Below are 25,566 nucleotides of genomic sequence, written 5' to 3' on the forward strand. Positions count from 1 at the left end.
TCGGTGAATAATAATAATAATAATAATTCGCTTTTATTAAACACATTTACATTTATCCTCTACAAGAAATATTGCAACTAAACGCTCGGACGAGAGGGAGAGAACGGAATGCGTACTTCAATGTCAAGTTTCTTTCCTCTGGAGAAGTTTGAGCGATGTTCTGGATGACAGAGATTTAAATTGGAGAGAGAGAAAATAAAAAAATAAGAACGAGAGAAAACGAAAGAAACCTAAACTTATTGACAAATACAAAACGTATCGATCTTCGATTATATCTTCGAACGATTCCTTATCGACGCCTTCGATATTAAGAATTGAACAATTTATACTTGGTAAACACGTTGGTAACGAGTTCTGATTTCGCTCGGTCATTGATCCTTTCGATGCAACGATTAAGCGCTCGGGCATATCGAACTTCGCTCGAGTTTCGAGACTCGCGAAGCGCCTACAGTATCGAAAGGGCCAAAGAGCGCGCAACTTCCATCGACCAAGTAATATTTTTAAATGAAATAATCCCAACATTGTCAGCGTTTATCGCTCCATGCTTCATCGCCCCAGTATGATTTTGCAACGTCAGAACAATGTCAGAAAAGTTAAATAGTCTACTTTTGACAGTGTTCACGCGCTGATCGATCAACCAAAGAAAAGGTTACGTGCACCTCTTTCAATCGAAGGAGTCTGATAACATTCGTTTGATCGAGCTTAACAACCTACGAAGCGGTCCAACGAATCGTGTATCAAATCATCGACACTTTGGGGATTCGAATTATTCAGAACGATCGTCTATCATTGTAATCTAGAACGTAATCGAGAAAACGAGGAACGATATTTTGCACGAGGTGGAATCTGACTTTCCTCCTCCGGTATCACTGAGAACATTTAGGACCTGCCAATGACTCGTAAAATCAGTCACGTAATCGCAACATCAACCACATTCGATTTTTAGAATATCTTTCTCCGTTGCTTAAGCAGCGTTCGTTATAAAAATCGATCTCCGTATGTAGACACATACGTACTCGCATAGTGTGACACGATTACATCGTGGATCACATTTATGAACAATGTTCGCAATTAAGTAACGGTCGTTTTATAGAATCGAGGCTTTTTCTGAATTCAAAAGTAGAAGGAGCTGCGTATCGAGATAACCTTTTTTGTTTTTAACTACTAGAAACAAATATTTCGATGTTCGTAAGCTTCGACCACTCTGGGTAGAAAAGAATACGTTCGCATGATACTCCCTTGGCAAATACTTGGTAAATTTCTCTCGTGGAAAATCGGACGTAGCTGACGTTTACAGAATCGTGTGACTAAAAATATTAAGTGATATCTCCCAAATGTCTCGATCGGTTCTTAAATAGGTGAACTCGGTCCCGTTCTATGAACTGTGCAAAGAACTAGCCGTCGTTCCTGGAAAACGAGAACGAATAATCGGCCGGTTCCGCGAACCGTTTCTAGTGCTCCTTTTTCTGAATATGCGTCACCATTGTCTGGTCCTTGTCTTCTTGCGTTTGATCCTTGTCACCCCAGCCCCAGACATCGTGGGATCCGTCACCGGTTCTCTCCACCCGTTTCTGCACCACTTCCCTGGGTACCATTTTTAGATCATACGCTAGACCGAGTTTCGCGAAAAAGTCGATGAAAGCTGTTGTAATATTTAACTTGTAATCGCCCAGCTCGGCTGTTTTGTAGTCCCATGGGAACACGTGGTGGTAGTTGTGCCAACCCTCGCCGAATGCCGTGATCGCCACACTCTTGTTCTCCGAAGGATTGATGAATCTAGAATTGATAATAACGTTCGCTACGGTTGAGTTCTCTTCTTCCGTTGTTCGCGTAAGAAGAGAGAGAATCGAGCGATCTGATTACTCGATTAGGATTTCCTTTTAGTTTACGATGAAATTTTCTCTTCCTACGGTTAACGTTTCGTATAGCTTACTGGCTATGTTTGTTTTCTTTAGCGGGTTAAACGAACTTGCGTTCAAGCCTTGACCAACAATCCCAAAGTACCGTGAAAAAACAAGACTAACCTGTCGTACGGTTTGTTCCCAAACAGATGAGCCGCGGAGTTAACCAACCACGTGATATTCAGTGTGAAAACGTAGCGCAAAATCGCGGGTACGAAGTAAGCGTTCGACCACGTCTCGTTCCAGCATACAACTGGTACAACAGTTGGCATGACGAAACACAACAGGGGCATGATAATTTTGTAGTACCTGTAAACGGATTAAACGACGTTTAGACGCAAATAATGTTTCTTTTTCGTAGAGGTACGAACAAATACGCTAGAATAGAGTATGCTTATCCGGTTAATAGAAACGTTTGACACACTTTGGTGACCGAGTGCAAAGATCAAGGACGAAAGGAATTTTACGTATCCTATGTGGCTATAATTTTACCGAATTTCTAACACATCGAAACTTTTAAGGTTGACGACGAAGCTTTTATGTATACAGAATGGTAAATAGAAAATTGCGTAAACTTCTCCAAAGATCTCCCGATTGGTCTCAAATGCACAAATGTTTTTTTTTTTTTTCAAATATTTCAGCTGGAAGAAAGCGACACTATCTGAGCAACGTATACCCGAGAATCGAGGTTTACGTACTTTTTCTGGAACGCGAGTATGGGATTCCTTCTCAGATCACTGATATCGATTCCTTTTCCCCTTTCCTTGATATCCGGATGTTTTCTGCACAGCAGCCAACCCACATGTGCGAAGAAAAATCCTCTCTTCGCATTATGGGGATCCGCGTTCGTTTCGGTGTATTTATGGTGAAGTCTGTGATCCCTGGCCCAATCGACCGCCGCATCCTACCGAAAAAAGTTGAAAATCAAACGATCGATTTGGACGAAGGATTTGACGTGCCGAGTGCGATTAAAAAAAAAAAATCAATGTCGCATTATGCTCCGAAAAGTAGCTCGAATCCTATCTGGAATTTGTTGCGTGAAAATCACTCGAGACGAACGTGTCGATAGCAACGGGTGGAAAGAAATTGTGACATTCGCGGCGCGCAATAGTTACGAAAGCGTTCGATAGGAAAAGAACAGTAACTGTCCGACTGAAATTCGTAAAATTCCGCTGTTCAGTCAACCCCAATCGAGTCAACATTATGGCTCGAACCCGTTCGTTGTACCTCGAGGATAATCTGCTTCCAATCGGTTAACAGGACCGTCGTACTTTCCACTCCACGGTCATGAGTAACTTCGCAAACGAATCTATCTACTTACTTGGAAGGCTATGGTATTGAAAATCATTAGCAGCAACTGGAGTGGCCATTTTGCCTTGTACGCTTTGTGCGCCCATAATCTGTGAGCGCCGGCTGTGATCCCCAAACCGCTAACTACATACAGGAAGAACGCTGAGAACAGACAAAATTACGAAAAAGTGTAAAAGTAACGCATCGACTAGTGCTGCTAGCGACTTAATTTTCAAACGTTTCGAGCCGTTCGTATCGAGGAAGAGAAACAAACGATCAGCGAAACCGGAGAACCGAACACCAAAATCTGCCGCGCATCAACGGATGTGCGTTTTTGCGCTCCGTTATTTGAGATCGTTGCTTGTCAGTTTTCGAGAACGATGAAAGGTATTATAGTTTCGTGTTGCTCGTCGACCGATTGTTCGTTGAAACGTTCCCCAATGGATTTTACATTTGGGACGAGAGTTCGGTCGAGATTCGATCGATTAGCGATTCGATTTCTCAAATTGGCTTCGAACTGAATCGTTTCCCCTTTAATTATATTTTGATCTGCGGTAACGATTGCAACCGAAAACTCGACACTCACCGAAAACGGTTGTCGCCAATTTAGCGGAAGTGAAGATAAGGTACACTCCGTAAAGCGCTCCTAGATGAAGGTACGAAAAGGCCAGTACGTTTCTCCAGACGATGCGTCTCACGTAATTTACTTTTGACGTTTCATCCGTGTTGATCTCATCGAGCGTTTCTCCTTCGTACAATACTCCCGTCGGCGTGCTCGTGACGTTCGGCGCCATTCTTTCTTTACTTCTGGAAACAGACACACCGTTAAACGAATAGCGAGATCCCCCTCGTGCGATGGACTCGCGGTTTTCTTTTAACGCGCGATTTATAGAGAAGAAATAAATAATAATAACGCTTTTATTATACCATAGAAGAATTACGCAATACAGAGGATAGTATAAAAACGAGGTGAGGCTTAACTGTTAAGCCTGATCCACGTGCAGTAGGGTCAAGCAAAAAAAAAAAAAAAATGGTAGCGTAACGAACCTCGGAGTATAACGGCTAGATAAACACTTACGAGCGCACAATTATATGTAATTATAACTATACGAAACGTACGAGACTAAAGAATTCCACTTGTTTCTAAGTTCTAAGGGCAAAACCGTGTTTCATCGAGGACTGGTACAAGATATACTTTTTATTCACGAGTTTGAAGTTTCGGAGTCTCTACGTACGTATATTCGGACAGCCACGGCGATATAATTTCATTCGACGCCTTGCGGATGATTATTTCTTCGTAGAGAAAACGATTGCGAAGAATTAAACGAGTAACGATAGAATTGAAACTGGCTTACTTGGTAACGAAGTCGCATTAGAAACCGTACTTCGAAACTTAAATGGGTGTTTGTTCGCGAATAAAGCAACATTCGCCTTTTCTAGCACTCCAGAAGCGTCAATATCCGATTACTTCCCGGAATCACTGCTATCCTTTAACGAGGACAGGTTGGCTTCAGGTTGAACGTGGTCGAGCGAATTGAACCGCATTTCGAGAAACGAATAAACAACGGCCTGATGTAAGGACGATCGATAATCGTTGCCCCGATTATTCAACCCGTTGCGATTGAAACGTATACCGCGCAAGGCCATCGAAAATATCCTGGCGGAGCCAAGAATCAACGGTAAAATGTACCTGTTCGACCGAAAATCGACATCTGTCCTTCCAACGTGCAATATTTTTTGCTACGATAATCCAATATATAATCGGAACGATTCGAGACACTTGGCCGTTGTTAGTACGATAAGAAATTAAAAGGCACCTCGAATTTTTTCCGTTCCATGATCAGCGTACGATCGACAGATGCATCGTAAAAGTACGAGAGCGATAATCGATAGAAAATTCCGATGTATCTCATCGATGGTTGTCCGTTCGATTAATTATACAAAATGCACGACAACGTTTCTAACTGTATCATTTTCTTCGCATTCCCGCGTGTTTTAGAATTTCGTAAACGTTGCAGCTCCGATAACCGAAACGCGCGCAGTAAGTACGAAAGGTAAGTAAGTAAGTGTGCACCGTGTAAACATGAAGTTTACTCGATAATTCTTCTGCAAATGTATATAAACGTCTAAAAATATCGCCGTATATTTTTTTTGCAAATATATCGAATTTATTTTCACCTGTGAATAAAACTCTACCAAACGGGTTTACTCGATTGTTGTAGTTTTTTACGTAAGCGTGGACTAAGAAACGTAATCGAAGAAGAGAACGGTTCTACGGTTTTGCAATCCTGTTTCTACAAGATACACTACCAGTATTACCATACTGATTCGTATCGTCCCAAAAAATTCCGACGCGCTGGTAATCTTTAATCCAAGTGACAACTTTGACCGAGAATAAATCAGGCAGCGGTGATCATTACATATTATGAATCCGATTATTGGAAAATATAAAATAGTATGATGTTGCAATTATTCAACGTTTATCAATAATTAGATACACAACGGGTCCCATTTAATGTTACGAAAGATCGCGATTTGGATAATGGAAATACGATATTTACATTCGCGTTAGATCGATCGAAGTTGCGAATAAAATTTCTAATATTTTGAGTAAATTTCCAACAGTTGTAATTATTCCGAAAGTAACAAATAGTAGCCAGTATATTTCGAGCGTTCCTGCGAAGATAATGGCAGGTAAAAGAAGAAAGAACGAAACGATTGGAAGATTATACAAGAAAGCGTTGACACAACCAGAGACAGATCGTTTTCAACTACCGATCGAAAAATATTATTATTCGTTTGTTCGAATCGGTAGTCCCAGTGACGTTCGAACGCTCGAAAATCGTGCGCCCGATGTCACAAATACGCAACTAACCGTCGAGTTTTACCGTCCGTCTTCGAATTAACCGAATGCAACAGATGCAACGAAACGAACCGGAGACAGAAAAGAAGACGTACCTCCCGGTCCTTAATTAAGAGAAATGAAAATCGTAGCTGACCATCGGTCAGTAGGCTCACCTACATTCTAGGTCATCATCCGTACTCCTTCTGTTCTGTGCAAACGACGCGAAATCGGTTAACCTCCCCTGCGGCCCGTCAAAACAGGACGTCCCAACGAAATCGATACAAGCGGTAAAAACAGCGTCCCTGGCTAGACTCGTGAATTCTCGAGCACCGACACCTGGCTCTTCCATTGTCCTATCGAACGACGAACCAACTCGCGTATTTACACGGACGAGAAACGTTTATCGGCGAATCGAAACCAACGTCTCTGCACGGTGTACATCCTAGCGTGGCGACGCCGTTGACGACGGTGTCCTCGGAAAAATCGGCTTCAAGGAACGACACTCCCAGCGTTGCGCGTTGTGCACAAGGGCCGCGGGTAAACGGATTTACGCGCGGTAGCACCTCCAACCCCTTTTCCTATCTCGCCAGCAACAACATCGAGGATTTCGAACTCGCTGAACACAGAGCTGCGTCAGTCGATCGGGCGACGTTACTGGAACACGAACAAAACCCGTGGGTCCTCGTTTCGAGCTCGTCGAAGCTCGAACGAGGTCGTCTATCGACTGCCGGGTGGATCGCGTGGACGTCGTCCCGGCGCAGGCTCGTGCGGCGCCGGGACGCCGTCGGCGAACAGGACACGTAGACGTTACTTCCTTCGGATGACCGAGTATCCATCTGCGATCGAGGCTTCAAATTTTCACCGTGTTTTTCGATACGCGAACTCACGGGACTCGCATCGCGCGACCCTAATCTTTCGGTGACCCTACGATGGGAAGGATCGACCCTCGACGAGAATTGATAAAATGGTCCAAGCGAAGGAAATTTACAGCACCGTGGACGTAACGTAACCGACCAAGATGATACGCAATAGCGTAGCATCTCGTTCCGAAAGGATTAGATCGCCACCATGGAAAGGAAATTTCATATTACGCTCTCCACTCGAGTCGTTTCGTTAACTTGATGCATCCGTAGTTAACTTGGAAAGGATCTGTCGGTTTGGCGGACAGTGTGCCATGTGTGCTTCTCAGAGTTAAATGCAACTGTAAAAAAGCCAGTTGAAAGTGAACCGGTACAATTGGAAACGTAAGAGAATCGACGTTTGAAACGGGATCGTGCACAATCTTCCAAGATTTTACACACTAATCGGTTTCATTTACGTTTACCACTTTATCGTTAATTCGTTGGGAATATACGCAGAGTTTATATAAAGTAAATATATTATGTAACATTAATGTAATGTTTCTCGATACTCCGCTAGGCGTGATGCTTCCTACGGTATATCCCATGATACTATCTAATCGTAAAACGAGATTCTTCGTTCCGGGTATGAGAATTTCCGATTACAGTGTCAGATAATCGGGATTCAGCGAATCAAACGACGTATTATTAGGAACTCGTATCGCGTGGGCCGACTACTTATATGCGTTCGTGTTTCCTTGCACGTAGACCATTCAAACACAACGACAAACTTTATAACGTATTTTATTCGAACCTTCTTTAATAATTATGTACTTTACAATTCAGTCGACACGAATATATTTCTTTATCATTGAGGCGACACTCTTAACGAACTACTTAAGACTTTGTTTTCGAAAAAATTGATTGACACGTGGAACAAGTTTCTTGCAATTGCAAAGGATATTTAAAAGCGTAAAAAGTGATATAAATTATGTAGATAATGGCTAGACATCTGTTAGATTAATTTTTGATGGAATACAAAAACAATGTTTGACGCAATTGCTGTAATTGTTGCAACGAATGCGTTCGTGTCGTACAACCCAACGATAATTACCACACCTATACGATACACTGATTACACCTGTGTGTCGTTAGAAAATCATCCTCGACAAGTTTCTATCCTTGCGGTAAATAACAATTAACTTATCAATAGTTTTTATTTCGGTTTCGCTCGGAAGAATAATTATTTTCGAAACGAGTACGTTGATAAGATTTAAACGTTCATTTACCGGTACACCTGTATGTATTCGGTGGCTCCCTTGCTATTCTCGGATCGAACATTTCGATTGTTTACGTCGTAGGAAATAGGAAGGGGGAGATTGAACACCGAGCGGACCGATCGACGACGAAATGGTAAAAATATTCCGCGGGGATCGTTTACCACGTGCGTCGTGTGACGTTTCGGTGTTTCCCATATCGGCTGACACTTCTGTGACATACGACTTCGTACGAAGCACGCTTATCGTAGTCAGCGAGGACAGCGTGACACGTATCTGCGTGCGCAAGAATCGCGGCACATGGTGCGTGAATCGCGCGACAGCGCTCAGATCTCCCCAATGAAAGATTTCATTAACTGCCATGTGTTCGTCTCGTGAATGCGCGTGATTTACACGGCCCGTTAAAAATGCCCGAATATTTCCAAGAGAAACGACCACGAAATAATAACCAGGGCGTCGGAAGACATTTCCCGGAAATCCGCGCGACGGTAAACGCGTTAACGAGCACTCGTGATGTTCGATCGATACGCGGAGCGAGCATACGAAATGGCATCGATAGCGCGTCTTATCGGTTCTATCGTTACCACCCGGAGAGATTTTATGCATCTTTTTTCCTTCTCTTTTTAATTAACGAGGCTACAGAGAATCACGGAGCAAATAGAGAGCGTCGTGTGCCGCCTGTTGAATGGACAACGCTTCAACGCGTGCCGAGAATATCGTACGAGTATTTGTATGTATGTACATCGATTACCCGGTCATCGAGGTGGAGTTCCGTTGCGCGATCGATCGATTCGACTAGTCCGCGGTACTGAAACTACGATCGGGAAACTTGCCGACCTTTGCGGCTCGACACCAGTACCAAGGTAGCGCGGTTAACTTCCGTTTCCGATCGATCATTCATCGAACTTGACCATTCGATTCATCGATCGTCTCGACGACGAAGAGGAACACGCGGATTATGAACGGCGAATTCTCGAACGCTCGAAGGTGTCGAGGAGCAGACCAACGTTCTCTTTCAAATTTCGATAGTCGACGATCGCTTCTTCGAGATACTATATTTCGAACCACGATAGACGGTTTCACGGATAGATTTTTGATACTCGGTTTTACGTATGTTACAGGAAAATCACGCGGATACGAGAGTTTCATTGTACTTGACCCAAGTGCCACGAATTTGTGTCTAATTTGCCTCTTGGGCTTGTTTTAATTTATGCTCGTGACATTGATGTACATGACGTAGGTACAATACGAATTTTTTTTTATCCATTTATCCATTCATTATTAATGATGTTTGTAACAGTTTTTGTTACAGCAAGACGAGATTGTAACTTCAAAGTCGTAATTATATCCTGGAATCGAGATACTCAACAAACAGTGAATATCAACGTTCATCTCCCGTGTCAACAACAAACTGGTTCATTCTTCGTAATAATATTGTAATAACAGCGGTAAACCTGTATAACTTCCATAAATTTTTACGTATTTAATTCAAGTAAATTATTATTATCGCGAAATGGTTTATTTGTATATTAATTAATTGTGATCTTTATTAACTGCGAGTTTGCAGTCTCTTTCGTATTGATAAATGTAAATGGTATACGGCCGACTAAGGAAAGAAACTACTTCGAATATGCATAGTTCAACGAATTAGAGTAAATGTTAATCGAAACAAAACCAACGTGAGAGTCGTGGAGTTGTAAAATACTGTTACAACCAGTATTTTAGACATTATCGGGTTCGATATAATAAAGTTTCACGTAGATGACGTAAAATACCTGTTTAACGAGTATTTCGCGCCAGCAGCTCGTAGAAGAAACGAGTGCAATCTTCCGCGTTAGCCTTTGCAATGTTTCGAATGGCATCGATTTCGATACACGTATCGTTTTTAAAATACACCTTTGAAAAAATTCAGGAATCTTTGGAACCCAATTATATTTGCGTCGAATGGGAAACGTTCTTAACGTTGATCTTACACTACGAACTTGAAAGCAATCCGCTCGGTACATTGGTGATTTAACCTCGACCCTACACTTCCTGCTATCGCGATCGATTAAATAATAGAAATCGAGATTATATTCTAACGAAGTTCTACGAACCAAGTGTATCGTGTTAAAGCCATAGCGTTTAAAAATCTTGGAAAATGAGTAGACACTTTTCGAACCAGTAACGGCAACGGCGGTTGTGAATCGAACTGAAATAGTTTATCAAAGCGCCACCGTCGGTGGAACGCTGCCAGCTTCGATAATAGTAGACAGAGGCCTTTCGATAGAGGGACGCCTAAAATCAGACACGTTGCGACGCCGGTCGTACTACGCTCAGCTGAGACGGTCTGGGCCAATCGCGTGGCGCGTTGCTGCTCTCGCCACCTGATACCGGCGAATGGTGTCCGTTGAAATCGTACGACTAACCGCGCGTCCGACTTAAGTCGTATCGACGTGTTCCCGCGCGTACCTCGTGAAACTCACTATAAGTACACGTGTAAGTGCACGATGTATCGAGCCAGAACGCGAACGCCACGCGCGTTCTCTGTCCGACGAGAACAGGCCAACTCGAATTTACTGGAGGCTGGTAGAGATTACACCGGAAGCCCGCTACGATTCACGAACGGTGAATGGAGCCACGATCACGCTCTGAATCACCCGTGAACGTCCGTTCGAACCTTGTATAAAAGAAAACGGGAGATTGCTCGCGAGCCGTACGAATTAGCCAGAATAACACTCCGAAATCCAAACTTTGTACCAGACCCATCGATCTCGTGAACGTTGCTCCGAAATTTCCTACGGCCGTTTTCGGTTGCCTTTTATTACTACGTTTTGCATTCCGTCCCGGTCATTCTTACACGATTACGACAGAGTTCGAGACGTTTCTCGAAGCTAAGATTTACAAGACAATTTTGGGTACAGGTTAAAGTCCGAATTACACATGGGTGAACGAGCGGTGAACGACTCATGGGAGAGAAGGTGGGAGAGATTCGGTAATTCAACGGATTCAGAGGAGTCCAGAAGAATTGAAAAGATTATTAATGCACATATTTACGATCTTGTTACAGCTGGGTTTCGGTTTACGAATACGTAAGTATACGTGGTGTTTTATTTTAGTTTTTTTCGCATGTATCAACCATCACCTTTGGATCGTTAAAAAAAATTCGGTTGAGAAATCCGTGTTTAGGATCAGTTCTATCTTAGAAAATTAAAATTCGTACGATTTAAAGTCTTTGTCGGCGCATCGAAAACTAACGAGCCTCGAAATAATATAATAATGTAATGTAATCTTTAAAAAATAGATAAATATTTATCCGAAGTAATTTATTGACGATGAGAAATAGAAAACTTTGAAATTTTACGTAGACCCTGCCCAAAGTGTGGTGCATACTCGAAATCTGGAATCTGTTGATACATTCCACGGGACAAACGAAAATATACGAAACGTATTTTCGAAATAGACGCACCATGAAATATGCGCTGCTCTGCGAATATTTTTTCGTATTATATAACTTTTTTTCCACGAAATGCCCTCGTTCCTCTTAATTGACAATTTTATTAGGTTCCTCGTCTTCTGTTTACAGGTTTTTATAATCCTTTTTAAACGATCTGTCATCGAAAAAATTTTCCACGTCCCACGTAATATTACATCATCTTTGAATCGCGGTTCACGCCTGCGCGACATTTGCCGTAAATCATAATCACAATTAGGAACATTAATATCAAAGGAAAAAAAAAAGAAAATTCGATTAGCGAGGTCAATGCGATGATCGCACGCGTAGACGTCTATATCTTTTACACGCAATGATTCATGAGCTCGTAAATATTTAAGTCGTGTACATACGCTTCCAATGATATTGTCTATCTCCGCGCTTGTGCTACTCCTATAATGAATTTTGCTGCAAATGACAGAGAGAGAGAGAGAGCATCGGAGAACGAGTGTTCCAACGAGGTTTGTTCACGTGTTGGTACAGAATCGGTTACGTGCATCGGACATCCGGGCACGTGCTTTTCCAATATCGTGCAACTGCGATTCACGAATGCCCAAAATACAACTAAAACTTTATTGGTCTATAGAAACGATTAAATGTTAAGGAGTTCGAAGTATCGTTACAGCGATGACGCAATGGCAATTCTTAGTGCGAAGTAGTGCTTGCCGACGCGTAGAAAACAAAAAATTGTCGTCGATGTTCCTTCTCGGGATTATAAGAAAAAGAAGATCGTTGAGTTACCAACGATCCAATTTAATGAAAAGAACAATTATTACCTACGTGGAGTTATTTTTAATTGGAAAGATTAGTTTTGGCTAAGAAAATACGTTCATCGGTAGTAAAACGTGAGAAACCTAACACATAGAAATATTACTTATTGGGACCCGTGTCCAATTTTTATGAATAAAAAAATAGACCACATTACACGTAAGTATAAAATTGCATTCGTAACACACTTCCGTGCCTACTAATGTACAAGTTACGTATAAAGTACATGGTTTGTACAAGTAAGAAATTCTTTACGACCGAAAGACACGAAGAGAACACGAAGAGCACGTGGCGGCTGTCGTCCATTCACTGCATTTTGCACGCGAGGTATGCTAGCAGAACGCACATTGCCAACCTTTGATTACCATAATCGTTACGGGAGCACTGATACAGAAAGACCTTTCTGAAATATCTCTACAATTAAACCGTTGTCTTAATATTTTCAACGGAACAAGAGAAGAAAGCGAAAAAAACCGTATTATATAGCTTCCACTTTCATTAGGTTTCATCATCTGATATTTTTCTTGGACAAGATGATGCACCAAAGTGAAACGTGTGAAACTAGCCTAACTTGTAATAAATTTGCAACTATCGAATAATGTAAATACGAGCGAAATGTATGAATATATTCTTCTATTACGTGTTTCTAATGTAATCAGGTATTACAATAAATGATTCAACGGTACGAGAGCTACGTTTGATAAATTCATTTCAATGCTGGCGAAACGTCAAAATGTCACCGTTTAACCCAGACCTATGAATACTCGGCAGAAATTCTTATATAATGCTTCGTATATTCCATAAAAGTATTATACCAAGTAAGACGTCAAACGTACGAGAAATACTTGCAAACTATACCTTGAACTATCGATGAATACTGGCTGGATCGATCCCTGGAGTGTTCGACAAATGTTTACAAATACCAATACTTGGTGCGCGTTCGAAATATCCACGCGATGTTCGAACATTTGGTAAATACTCCCACCTACGGCGGCGGTGGTTGCTACGCATGCGCGGACGCGAATCACGTGCTCAGTTACACTAAATAGCCGGTGCGCGAGGTAGCGTGCATGCGTGCATGCGTGCATGCGTGTGTGCGACGGGACACGAGATGCTATGGCGAGAGACCAGCGAGAGACCCAGCGAGAGACCCAGCGAGACATGGCCTCTCGTATCGCTTCCTCGTCCGCGTATTACGTGAACCAGCGGCACTCAGCCAGCCGGACGATCATTTGAAAAGTGAAAACCGCCATTACGTTACACGTGGATTACGTGTCCTTTATGGAAACGCGTCTCCATGGGGGAGCAGTTTCGTACACGCGATCGATCCCGGTTTAATATTTACGAGCTCGCTGGAACAAGATGCGCGCACACCCTCGATCACGGATTTTCAAAATTTCGCGAACGAACGAACCGCGACGTTTTCCCAAAGTCTCGACTCCTTACAAAACGAGCGACTTACTTCGACCTAATTCGAATCGCTATCGATCGTTAATCGGTAAGAATTACTCCATGTAATATTCATACAAATATAACTTTGAAATGATGCTCGAATTCTGTTTACATTTTAAACACGCAACGTGTAAGGGGACAGTAATTACAATAACGAGACAATGTCCAGATAAAAACTGGATGGTTTAAATACATACACAGGGGTAGAGTTTTCTTTTGTCGTTACACCGTATAAGAAACTGGTTTAGAGAGATCGCGATGGAAGAGACGAACCAGACAAGAAAATACTTTTCATCGAAGGTGCAGAAGAAATGTAACGTGCGAGCGAACGTGTCGGGGAATTGACCACAAACTCGACCGTAGAATTTTAAAACTGATCGAATTTTGATATCGACGCGAAAGAATTCGAAGATATTGCAAACGCGCGTCTAAGATTCGATCGCAGATTATCAGCACGATCGAGTTTATATAGATAAATCTAGTGTACAAATATATTTTAGACCTATTAATATCCGAGGCCTTAAAATCGATCGAATTTAAATATTCAAACGAAGAAACGGTAGGGAACTACATATTATACGAAGTATAAATGAATTAAAAATATATGGAAAAACATTTGTCAAGAATTAATAGAGGAATTGTGATTGTTAACGTGTCTTTTACATATCGATGTACAACATTTCGAAGTTGTAATGTCTTTAAGCAATCCCGACTGTTAGATTTGTCGCGTTCTTTATGCAAATACAGTTGAATAAGTGAAAATTTTTTTACTTGTCATAGTTGACATATCGTGCATAACAAGGGTCAGAAACAAACGAACACGAATAATAGATGCTAGCTGAACGCGAGTCGGGTCAAGTTCTGCATGTTCGTTTAGTTCAATGCATTCTAAGCGATGTCGTTTGACTTTGTCGGTACGATTTTCCACTGAGAATCGTCCGGTCTGAATATAACTACCCTGTGTTCTATCGAGAACGTGGTTCAGGAAGTGCGAAATTTATTTTCCGTCGAACGACGCACAGCATCGCAAAGCCGGGTTGAACCGGTGCTACTAATCGACCCTAATCGAATCGACGTTTCCAGTGGGAGATTACACCCTCGCGTATTTGATCGCGACTGAAATTGCAAACGACACGTCGCGAACGGATTGAACGTCGCAAAACGTCAACCGATCCCCTGAAAAATGAATTCTCATTGTCAGAGAATCGAAGCGCGTTCAAGTCAGCGGTATTATCTTCAGCCTGTTCGATACAAAGGATGAAATTTCAACCGTTAGAAACTAAATTGAAATCATGTATAATTTTACATGACGCTGCATCGCATTCAGCACTAAATGCGCTGTAAAAAATAATTAAAGAATCACCTAGTCCAAACGGCATTGGTAAGGCATCGACGATATACAGAGTATATAAGAATTAAGCGATAAAACTGTGTCTATATGTTCAATGAGCAAAAACGTAGAACAAATTTACCGAAGCATTGTTTGGACTTATGTTCGTATAACATGTTTCTTTTAACTCCGTTCGTGTCATATGCACGTATGCATTCTGTAACTTTTACATTACAATAATTTATATTTACACCTCTGTAACGGCTTATTTCTATATCGTTCGTTCGTAAATTGGATTATCGATAAAAATGTTGTCGTACAAAATTGTTAATTATTTCGAGCATCGTAACGAAGGAAACAAGAGTAAAACTCACGAATGGTCGGTCAACCGAAGGTACAAAGTCACCATCTGACGCAAGCTAGAAACGCAATACCCTAATAGTGAAGCTGCTCCGAAGCGGCGTCCGTGACTCGCGACGTGTTGGTCAATTTCTCCCAATCTGCACGGTGTGGAATGCAATGGCGCGCGCGGTAACAGTGTATCGTAACGAATAATAGATACATAGTCCTTCGTCATGGATAACGCATTCGAGGACTCGAGCGACAATGATCTCCGAGGCAAAGTTCCGTGCACTATTGGCAATAGCACACACTCGGGAAAATATTTCCAAACAAATCGATAGATGCGATATCGTGATACGCCACTTCGAAACCACATCGGCTTCAATTTTTCTTCCTACGAGTAACTGAAATTCTGTAACGCAGCTTTTCTTAATCGTTTCGCTGTTATAAAATTGCATTATCAAAATTAATCTTAGATTATAAAAGTTCCCGAAAGAAGAATTTAGAACAAATAAATTAGGTTTTTTTTTTTTAATAATTTACAGGCCTTCGAAAACGTTTTTTTATTTGAAATATTTTTTCCAATTTAGGAGTTACATAGGTGTAAATATAATGCGCGCAGTTTTATCCAAATTGGCGTCCGACAGTTTGCGACGTCCCTTCCTAAGTGATACACAACACCAAGTGGCTGAGTTCATTATGTACGTATAAACTTCGGATTTGAACCTGTCTGACTAGAGCTTTGAATCGTCGAGTCTGCATACGCAGCTTTATGTTCGTCGAGTGTCTGTGATCTTTTCGTAGCATATTAGCAGTCATAAAGTATAACGATACAAACTTTCAATGCTATATTTATAACCTGAATCGCGCAGTTAAACACGGACTGCTTATGCCACTGGCAAATATATGTAATAAATACAATGAATTAAATTATTATATATTTTTCTCTCGATAAATATTTCGAATAATGTACGATAAAATTGAATAATGTTTATCGGAGCAACGAGTAATATATTTATTTTCAGAACGTGAATCGTTAGTTACTCTCGTTCACCATGCGTTATTCGAATGAAATTCCATCCGACGTTATATCGTATAAACCATAGGACACAGTCGGTCAAAGAAAAAACCGAGTAAACGTGAAACAAAGGTTTCCGAACGAGAGACATTTTTAACTAGAGTAAGAGGCAGAGAAGGACTATAAATAAAAATCTTTGAACGGGACGAAGGAAAGTTTGACTATTTTTACTCCGCATCGTGAATTTTGTTATCGCTTACTAAACGAACACTAGCCAACGTACGTGCGTTGGCAGTAGTAATACGTCGATGATCCCGCGCGTAACATACGACGAATTACGTTACCGGTGGACCTTAGTTTTCTTTTGGTTCTATCGTTAACGAACGTATGAACCAACCACCGAAACACTGTCTCCTCTCCTCGTTCGGCGCGAATAATTTTCTTTTTCAGTCGTGGCGATAAATCGAATTGAATTCGTACGACGAGCAGTTCTTTGGAGTGTGTTAATTTCCATGGCTACGCCTTTGAAAGAGGTATTCTCTCTATTCGGGAGTATAAGTGTTAAAAAAGAAAAAGAGAAATTTAAATCCCTAATCCTGGTGAAACGACGTTAACGGTTATGTATTCGATATTAATTGTATACAGTTTCTCAGATTTCTGTCCTTCGGCAAGAGTCAAAGAGTCACACTGGATACCAAACACACCGTTACATCGACTCGACTCTTACCGGTGAGTTCTAAAACACGTCTAAGAGATTCGAACACGCGTTGGAAAGTAGCCGTGTAAAAATCGAGAAACCTAACGTTGATAATCGTCTCGTTACAAAAAGAAACTTGGCGTAGAAAATTTTATGGATATATTTGGGACGTACTAGCTCATTCTGTCGATGTTCATTGATTAAAATTTCTTAATTCTCTCAACGAAACGAACGCTTCGTATTTGATCACTCGCGAGTAATATACACGTATTTTAGGGAAAACAAGTAGCAGCGTACCTTTCTGTTTCTACCCTCGTTGAACCGTCAGCCGGGTAATCTTTTCAGAACTCGGAGACAAATCGTACGATGAACGAAATCGTACAATGCAACAAACACCGATTTTAAATGCGTAAACTGAGTATAGTTTACGAGAGACTCGTCTTTCGTATTGTTGGTAGATTCACTCTTTGTTCGCGATTCATAGAACCGAACGACGTGACAGCGAACCAAGACTGAGATGCCGGCACCACGCGGCCAGAGCTAAATACGATTGCCGACGCACGCGACACGGGCGACGAGCGCGCTTCGACGCCAGGTGGAAGTAATGGTGGCGCCGCGAAGCGGTGTATTTTTTGATCCTACAACGGCGCTCCGTGATATTTTACCGAAAGGAACACGTCGGTTGCCGTCGTCTTCACGGAGACGAAAAAACGTTTCAGGGTGTCCATTGTTTGACCGTTTTTTTGCGTCAAGTACGAAATATTCATTCGTTGGAATGCCTCTGTTTGCCTTATGTGTATACACATGAGAACATATCGTCTAGGTAAATTTTCCAATGCGCATTTTGTAGAAACATTTGTCTTATTCAGCTTTTTTCTCCTTTTTAGTTTTTAGTTTCGCCAATACATCCGAAAATGTGAGCAAAGAGGAAAACACGGATCAAAGATTTAACGCAACGATGGAAATTTTTTTTCTAATTTTATGCACAAGTTTTAAATATTGTTAAATCGCATTATACGACAAAGGTAAGTTTTTGCGCGAACACATGCCCATCCTTTCGTAGCAAACAAAAACTGTGATAAAAATTCTATTCGACACTTGTACTTCGTATTAATTATCCAACTTATCATTACCTTTATTTGCGGTCTATTGAGACGTATTAACGTCAATAGAACATGACACGTCTCTTTTTCACGACTCGAGCATAGAATTAAATCCTATTCTCCGTGGGAATTGTTATTTAAATAATTTTTGCTCAAAAACTGACCATTATCTTCAGTCGGTCAAGTAGTCACTATACTATTTCTCCATAAATTGATTTTACATACCATAAAAGCTGTAAGACTCTTTTAGAATAATTTGTAAATAGTTATGAACGGTACGTTGGTAAGGCAAAATTAAATCACTTTTAAGAGAAATATTTTCGTCAGTATTGGTGCTAGGATCGTCAAAGGGTTGGATAGTATCATTTTCGTACCTTCTGATATTACATTTTCGTACCTTCTGATATTACATTTTCGTACCTTCTGATATTACATTTTCGTGAAGTTACAAGAACTTTTTGAAAAATTTACTTCATTATTGGTTAAGATATTATACAAACACCACTACTATCGTAACAACCGCAATTTGTGGGTGAAAATCACTCGAGCGCATTTTTTACATCTCTTTGCGGTACATCTCCATCCCCCGGTACGATATTGTTTCTCTATTTCTTTTTTCCAAAAGGCAATTTGTTTTGGAATGTATCGAATAATCAACTAGCTTCTCTAACAGTTTCATGTAACATACAATGCTGAGCTAATTACGAAATCAATCGCTGATTTTGTCAGAGATACGATTGCTCGGAAAATCTATTTAAGACACTTCAATTTCATCGTCTCGAATTTAATCTGAAATCCAAAGTTCAAGCTTTTTGTGTACCAATGATGGCGACACACTATCATACGATGCGTATACCGACAAAACTATGAGAATGATGTAACTCGACCAAGTGAATCGACGATTCACCAGATGCATTGTGAAGTCGCAGTAACATTGATTCTCATCTGCGAACATGTCGTTATGCACGTATTCTGTGAGTCAACTTTTGTCCTGTTGAATCATTTGAGTGAATTGTTCCCCAACGGCTCGTTCCCAAACGAGCTGTCGCATAGAACCAAATAAAAAGCAAAAAGATAGACATTTTTTGTAGAAAAATGATAAAATATAAAAAGAAAAAATAAAGATAAAATTGCTGAATACATTGCTAGCAGAAATGACAATGTATATGTAATTATTTAAATTAATTATTATAATATAATTTTAATCCTTGGATAAAAACTTCTAATAATTTTTATTTATATAAATAAAAAATTAAGTAACTTGTTTCCACAAGTAAATATTTTTCGGATTGCTGCTACCAATATTTATTATGTTATAATTGTTTTACTTCGCGAGAAATAATTTTAGTAATAATACATGTATTCAAAGCGCGGTTAGCGGTGGTTCTAACTCTATGAAAGATGGATGTTGGCCGAATAAATTCCGAGTATTATGTAAAACAGGAGGACATAGAAAGGAACGAATATATAGTATTTGAATTTGTTTTTTATTGAAATTCGTTTGAATTTTCGACGTGTTATGTTAAAGGAATTGAAATTATGTGAATCTATTTAAAACAAGATCAGTAATAAAGTCCAACTCAAAGTACTGGTGTGTCCGATCGTTCGACGGAGTTCAAACTTTCATATGTAGCATCGATTCATTTCAATGCTCGCATCGATTGCATCAAATCAATCGATTTTCTGTCGACGCCGAAGTAAATACTATTATCGACACATCATTGTCCTCGTTCGCCCGGGTTTCTATATGTGCAAACGTCGATACAACTTCTGCGCTGATTTTTCCAAACGTGTAACCCAATTTTATCTTTATATTCTCGACAAAGTATTTAACATTCTTTTTAATTACTTCGTTGACAATTGATATCTCCTGAGGACAATTGGGGTCTAGGAACCAAGCTTTGGGTTAAATTATTTCATTTGCCGACTCTTTCGAAAACCAAAAAGGGCACACCCAAAGGGACAATAATCGTGGATAGATCTACGTATCGAGTCACGAACAAGTCTTGCATCCATTCGACAACGTATCGAGGAAAGGGCTAGTATACTCAATTATGGAAACATGTTCCCCGGTTCTTCGAGTCATTGCTGTATTCTTTCTGTGTTCGAACAACAGTCACCTCTAGAGCTGTCCTTTCGATATCTAATTTCAACGTGGAGCCACTCCACGATGTACCTGCCTTTTTTCTCTTGGGACACGGTTATCAGCGAGAACGGATACTCTTCGTGCAATTAATACACCAGGGAGGATTAAGAAACGGGGCTCGATCCATATCTAAAAGCTAATTTCTATCGCATGCGTTGAAGCAAGGACGACGAACCAGTCGAAAGGTCTTTGCGAGATGATCCTCAGTCTATATTCGATCGCTGCCTAAGTCGTTTCGCGGTACGTGCGAGTGTCGGTGAAGAACTGGAACGGGCCGACCGGTGTTTCCGGTTACTCTTCATTACAATTGCGAAAATTAAATTTGAACCCGAGCGACGTGAAAGCTTTCGTCGATTCCTCTCCTGAACTGCTCCCTTCAAGATATTCTTAAAGTACGAATAAATATATTTTATAAGATCGTTCAGGGTTTTGTACCGTACACTATGTGCTTCTTTTTATCGAGCATTAATTTTTGTTTAAATAATTTTTCATGTATCGAGGCTAAACGAATCAAGTTTCGAACGATAAAGCTACCGATAAATAGACATGTCGAGAGTTTGTGAATTCTGCCGATTCCTAGCAATACGAATGGATTTCTTCGTAAATTGTCGCTATATCTACGAGTTTTCTTAATCGAAATAAACGAACATCTTTGCGTTTAATGGGTGAAAATGCAAATTTTCAAAAAAAGATTCCTTTTCTTCTCTGTCCGTAGAACAATGAGAACAGGATTCTTTATAACTATTACATTTTGCATGGCAACGAGCACATGCATCTTACCCTCACCGTTAACGTTGCAATTAATTCTGGAATTTTCCAAGTGGAGGTCTTGGGATCAAATAGTGCTCTTTGAGAATTTAAATTCTTTGGGTGAGTAAAATTGTACCCCTCTTATTTCTTTGAACGAACACTTTTTTCCCATGGGAAGTTGTACCATTAAACGTCACTTCACGAATTAAAAACAATGTTTACTATTTTATTCGTTTTATTATTTATTATCGTTCAATCAATTTTAATTATTTAGATAGCGCGCGAAAATATTGATTCAACTATATTTAAACACTTTCTTTTATCCAAATCGCGTTCGCTGCTTATTCGTGTACAATAATACTTTATTTTTACACAGATTGTACATTTGCTTACACGAGACCTTTGATCGCGTGTCTCGCGGAAAAAGGAATCAGCGTGTCTGTTCAATCAGCCATTAATCCTAATATACCTGATGCCTTTATGATCCATAAACATCGAATTGGATCGATTGTATTGTTGGATGGGCTTAATCTCACATCGCCCGAGAATGTTCTTCATGTGGTGAGAAGCACGCGTAAAAGAATTTTCAACGCTTTCGAAATTTTGCGTATTTGCAAAGAAATGGTTACTTCGTAAATTAATTCCAGTAAAAGTTCCGACTTAGATCGGCCGTATCCATTCTAGGATGGAACAGTTACGTGTTGCGAATTCAAATGCTTAACCCTTTTTCTACAAGCGCGGACTTTAGTCGCTAAACTGTCCGAGGATACTAGCGCCAACTTTAATCATCGTTCGTAAAACTGTCTAGAGCTACTATTTAACATTTCATCGCCATTTGCAAAGTAACGCGCACACGGTACAAAAATCATCGTACGAGATGCTGTCGAAGAACGTATCGAAGAATTATAAATAAAACAAGATTCGCGTAATACTAACATTAATATTTGCATAACTGAGACCTCAATGTAACGAAGTATTAATTAATCGGTTAAATAACTAACAGCCAAGTAAATCGATTAAGTAAAATGATTTAATTTAAAGTCGTGGAATCATTTTCAAATAACCGATGATTTGTGAAATCGTAAACGGTGCTAACAAGATTGTATCGTTGATTTGTAAATTCCTTGTAAATTATTTTTTCATAACCATAATCTTATAACTTGCCGTCAAGTGAAGAGAAACATAAATACTGTACCGTAACGTTTTTGTTCCCTCGGTGAACTATCCGATTAAATAATTGAATATCTACGTTTTGCGTATCTCGATAGAGTTGCATACGATACGCAATGTGTTCTATAATGACTCGTGCAATTTAGGTGAAGACGATCCGTGAGCGAAAATCAATCGAAAGTAAAGAACAATGTTTCGCGTTTTCGCTTGGTTCTCGTGTTTACCGTTCGTAGCGGGTAATCGTTGTTGGAAGTTCTATTAATTCGTTAAGATTTGATGATATATCGTTTCTCTGGACACGTGATAATTGACGCAGGCGTGACTGAATTGCAGGCTTCTCAGAAGTTTCTCTTCAATTATTATGTCTCTTGGCTGATGATAACCGCAAGAAACACCGATGCGACGATTGATAGCGTACTCCGGCATTTGAATATCGGTATCGATAGCGATGTGATCGTCGCAACGTCTTCCTTGTCGTACACGGCGATTCAGAAATTATCGCGAACATACTCGAACAGGTAGCTACAATTACTAAGACGATAACAAAGAGAATTTGAATCTTTCAATAGAGGATGGGAATCCAGAACGTATTAATGGGTTCAGTCGTCAGACTATTTAACGTTGGTTATTGAAATATCGATCGTTCGGCTACAATTTAATCGACGATCGGTTTCAAGCGGTTCTTCTTCTTGCAATAATTGTTTACGCTTTCGTCAGGACCTGTTCGTCCCTGCAACACTATGGGAAACGATTCGAGTTTCGGGAACCTCTCGCGAGGAGGATCGACGAGAACGCGTCGATCAATTTGAACTATGCCGTTTTGGAGAACAGAACGGTGGTATTTTATTTCGTCCATGTGTACAAAATACGACAGACCGACAACACCAGCCTGGTGACAAATTCTCTCGGGTTTTGGAATCCGGATCACTCCTGGACGCTTCAAAATCCACCCAGCGTTAAACTCAGAAACGATTTCGGTGGACTCCCGATCGTTTTCGGTGTATTAAACGGAACGATCGACGGACAGACGGACGTCACTGATCGGGTAGAGGCGAACGATATCGCGCCGCTTCTCGATTTCGCAAGCTTCGTTACGAGCAGCGTGAACGCAAGGTACGTATCGTCCTTGATTCGATGTTCGCGCGTGTTTGGCTTTTAAGGATGAATGTAAGTCGAGAGCCGATAGTTTTCGGACAGATTCGGAAAGTGACAGAGCGAGCAAAGTAGCGCGTCGTACGTCCCAACCTCGCATCAATTACCCTTACATACATTCGTCCGTTTGTACAGTATATAAATTTTTGTAGTATAGAGTTGGTGCCGCACGAGAAGCTCGGTACCTTGAATAACAAAGTTTGGAACAATCTTCTCGGAGACGTCGTCGCCGGAACTGTCGACATAGGATTGGGGTACATAACAGTGAACGAAGAACGACAGGCTGAAATGACGTTCAGCCACCCTTTAATTCGCTACATGTGAGAACCTTCAAATTCTCCATGTCGGAAGACACGTTTCGTTAGAACCGAAGGTACCAGATCGAAATATATTTTTATACAGGAGAAACATTTATTATCATCCATTGGAAAGCGGTACCATGAGGGACATATTTCGCCAACCGTTCAACAATTATCTTTTGGGGTGCGTCGCTTCCACGAATTTCGCAATATTGATCGCAATGGGATTGATCATTTATGCCGCGAAGACCGTTCTGCATTACGAAGAGGAGAAACGAGTTGGAATAGGGGAGGCAGCCCTTTGGTGCATCAGTATAATGTGCATGCAAGGTTTCGTTTCATAAAATACAAACAATTCGAATTAATTGTTGCACGTATCGTGTGCCTTTAGCTTTCGCTCTTACGTACGAAAGATTGAGTTCCGTTTGAAAACTTTTGCAACGAACGAAAAATTAATGCAGGTTCACCGTGGACACCGCGTAATCCGTCCGGAAAAACGGTGTTACTGTTCAGCCTGATGTTCGCTCTGGTGATATACAACGCGTACGCTGGTTTCATCACATCTATACTATCGGTACAGGCAAGCGGTATCAAATCCATCACCGATCTTCTGTCGCACAATTTCAAATTGGGATACTGCATCACCGACGACGAATACATTCGGGTGAGTTTACTCGATAAAATGAAGTATTCGGTGCCGAGGGATCGTTCCTGTTGTTCGTTAACGAAGTTGCGTTCAAATTTCAACTATACGGAGCAGTTCACGGCCAATTGAAGTTCAAGAAAAAGATTGCTTCGATTGTGTATTTCTCCGAAAGGAAATTTCAATTCGCGTTTGTCAATAGGTACATACGTATGTATCGTTTTATTATCTCGTTTTTTAACCGCGGTCGGTTTATCCGAGGTTATCAACGAAGGTTGTATAATGTGCTGCTCGAAGGAAACGAATACCAATATGATTCTTCTTATTACTCTTTTTTTGAGAAGAATTCTTCGTCCATCGTATTTACTCCGTACAAATTTATGCGGAATCAAATTATACACAGTACCCCTTTTTGTGTCCTCAAATGTCCTTATGACATTTATCACACATAGCACATTCTTACGCTTTAAAAGACAAAGGTGTACGTTTCGCGTTTCTTGTTGTTTTTTTTTTTTTAGAACGTAAACGACAGCAGTCTTCGCGAACTGTACATAAGAGCGTTCAACAATCGAGAGTCTCGATTGGACACGACTTCCGGTCTCGCTAAGGCGATGCAGGGACAATACGGTTTTTTTGTCAGCGCCACCCTCGCGCGACGCGCTCTCAGGACGACGTTAATACAGGAGCGGTGCACCTTGAAGGAACTACCCCTTCCGCAGACCTTCACGATGGTGGCTTTACCAATGGCCAATTCTTGTCCCTACAAGAAAATTATTAATTTGAAGTACGGTATCCCAAAAGTGATAATCTCGCTGAACAAAGTATCGCCTTGGGAGACTCTCTGCCGTCCTTCCTTCGCTTTCTTGACCGTAACTATCCAAACGAAACGAAGAAGTTTGGAACGAAAATATTCGAGGAAGAACTGCAAAATTGTTCACGCGATTAGCGCGGTACCAGTAACGCGGAGAGTGAGAACCAAGTTGAATTCTTTCTTCGATCGGACCATGAGTCGTATCGCGAGTAAACCGTAACGTTTCCCTTTCGATCGTAGCTGGCTGTAAAGAGTAAAATT

The 25,566-nt window shown here is 40.8% G+C and overlaps 3 protein-coding genes and 1 long non-coding RNA gene across 10 annotated transcripts in view; 3 read left to right on the forward strand and 1 right to left on the reverse strand.

Moving 5' to 3' along the window:
• LOC143150490 (acyl-CoA Delta-9 desaturase) lies at window positions 1–17,753 on the reverse strand. 4 transcript variants are annotated; one of them, XM_076318792.1, is made up of 6 exons: window positions 17,529–17,753; window positions 3,778–3,998; window positions 3,223–3,353; window positions 2,600–2,805; window positions 2,025–2,210; window positions 1–1,776 (listed from the first exon to the last, which is right to left on the reverse strand). In XM_076318792.1, the coding sequence occupies exons 2-6, from the start codon at window positions 3,983–3,985 to the stop codon at window positions 1,452–1,454; spliced, it is 1,056 nt and encodes a 351-aa protein (XP_076174907.1). In that variant the 5' UTR covers window positions 3,986–3,998; window positions 17,529–17,753; the 3' UTR covers window positions 1–1,451. The 4 variants fall into 4 exon arrangements, with proteins under 4 accessions (XP_076174907.1, XP_076174904.1, XP_076174908.1 ...); XM_076318789.1 differs by lacking the exon at window positions 17,529–17,753 and adding an exon at window positions 13,251–13,495; XM_076318793.1 differs by lacking the exon at window positions 17,529–17,753 and adding an exon at window positions 10,249–10,362.
• LOC143150493 (uncharacterized) lies at window positions 8,452–9,604 on the forward strand. Of its 4 annotated transcripts, none has more exons than XR_012993069.1 (3): window positions 8,452–8,886; window positions 9,274–9,388; window positions 9,465–9,512. XR_012993069.1 is itself a non-coding variant. In XM_076318799.1 (3 exons), the coding sequence occupies exons 1-2, from the start codon at window positions 8,560–8,562 to the stop codon at window positions 9,334–9,336; spliced, it is 390 nt and encodes a 129-aa protein (XP_076174914.1). In that variant the 5' UTR covers window positions 8,452–8,559; the 3' UTR covers window positions 9,337–9,379; window positions 9,453–9,604. The 4 variants fall into 4 exon arrangements, 1 of the variants encoding a protein (XP_076174914.1); XM_076318799.1 differs by having other exon boundaries at window positions 9,274–9,379; window positions 9,453–9,604; XR_012993067.1 differs by having other exon boundaries at window positions 8,452–9,379; window positions 9,453–9,604.
• On the forward strand, window positions 10,594–13,074 carry LOC143150494 (uncharacterized). Its single transcript, XR_012993070.1, has 3 exons — window positions 10,594–11,112; window positions 11,202–11,223; window positions 11,718–13,074. It is a non-coding gene; the product is annotated as an uncharacterized LOC143150494 (long non-coding RNA).
• Window positions 17,711–25,566, forward strand: part of LOC143150489 (glutamate receptor 4) — a 9,790-nt gene continuing 1,934 nt past the window's right edge. The window contains exons 1-10 of the mRNA XM_076318788.1: window positions 17,711–18,054; window positions 18,119–18,256; window positions 21,196–21,350; window positions 21,607–21,791; window positions 22,734–22,918; window positions 23,118–23,513; window positions 23,705–23,872; window positions 23,955–24,181; window positions 24,313–24,515; window positions 25,013–25,278. Of these exons, the coding sequence (XP_076174903.1) occupies window positions 21,200–21,350; window positions 21,607–21,791; window positions 22,734–22,918; window positions 23,118–23,513; window positions 23,705–23,872; window positions 23,955–24,181; window positions 24,313–24,515; window positions 25,013–25,278 (1,781 nt within the window). The 5' untranslated portion in view covers window positions 17,711–18,054; window positions 18,119–18,256; window positions 21,196–21,199. The remainder of the gene's footprint in view (window positions 18,055–18,118; window positions 18,257–21,195; window positions 21,351–21,606; window positions 21,792–22,733; window positions 22,919–23,117; window positions 23,514–23,704; window positions 23,873–23,954; window positions 24,182–24,312; window positions 24,516–25,012; window positions 25,279–25,566) is intronic.

This window comes from Ptiloglossa arizonensis, chromosome 8 (genome assembly GCF_051014685.1).
Source record: "Ptiloglossa arizonensis isolate GNS036 chromosome 8, iyPtiAriz1_principal, whole genome shotgun sequence".
Classification (NCBI taxonomy): domain Eukaryota; kingdom Metazoa; phylum Arthropoda; class Insecta; order Hymenoptera; family Colletidae; genus Ptiloglossa; species Ptiloglossa arizonensis.

Coding starts and splice junctions, on each gene's coding strand:
- LOC143150493 (XM_076318799.1), top strand. CDS start 8,560: ATGCCCGAATATTTCCAAGAGAAACGACCACGAAATAATAACCAGGGC. Junction 8,887..9,273: donor TATCGTACGAGTATTTGTAT/GTATGTACATCG, acceptor CGTATGTTACAG/GAAAATCACGCGGATACGAG.
- LOC143150490 (XM_076318789.1), bottom strand. CDS start 13,480: ATGCACGCATGCACGCATGCACGCTACCTCGCGCACCGGCTATTTAGT. Junction 3,999..13,250: donor GTATTCATCGATAGTTCAAG/GTATAGTTTGCA, acceptor GTCTGTTTCCAG/AAGTAAAGAAAGAATGGCGC. Junction 1,777..2,024: donor GGGAACAAACCGTACGACAG/GTTAGTCTTGTT, acceptor TATCAATTCTAG/ATTCATCAATCCTTCGGAGA.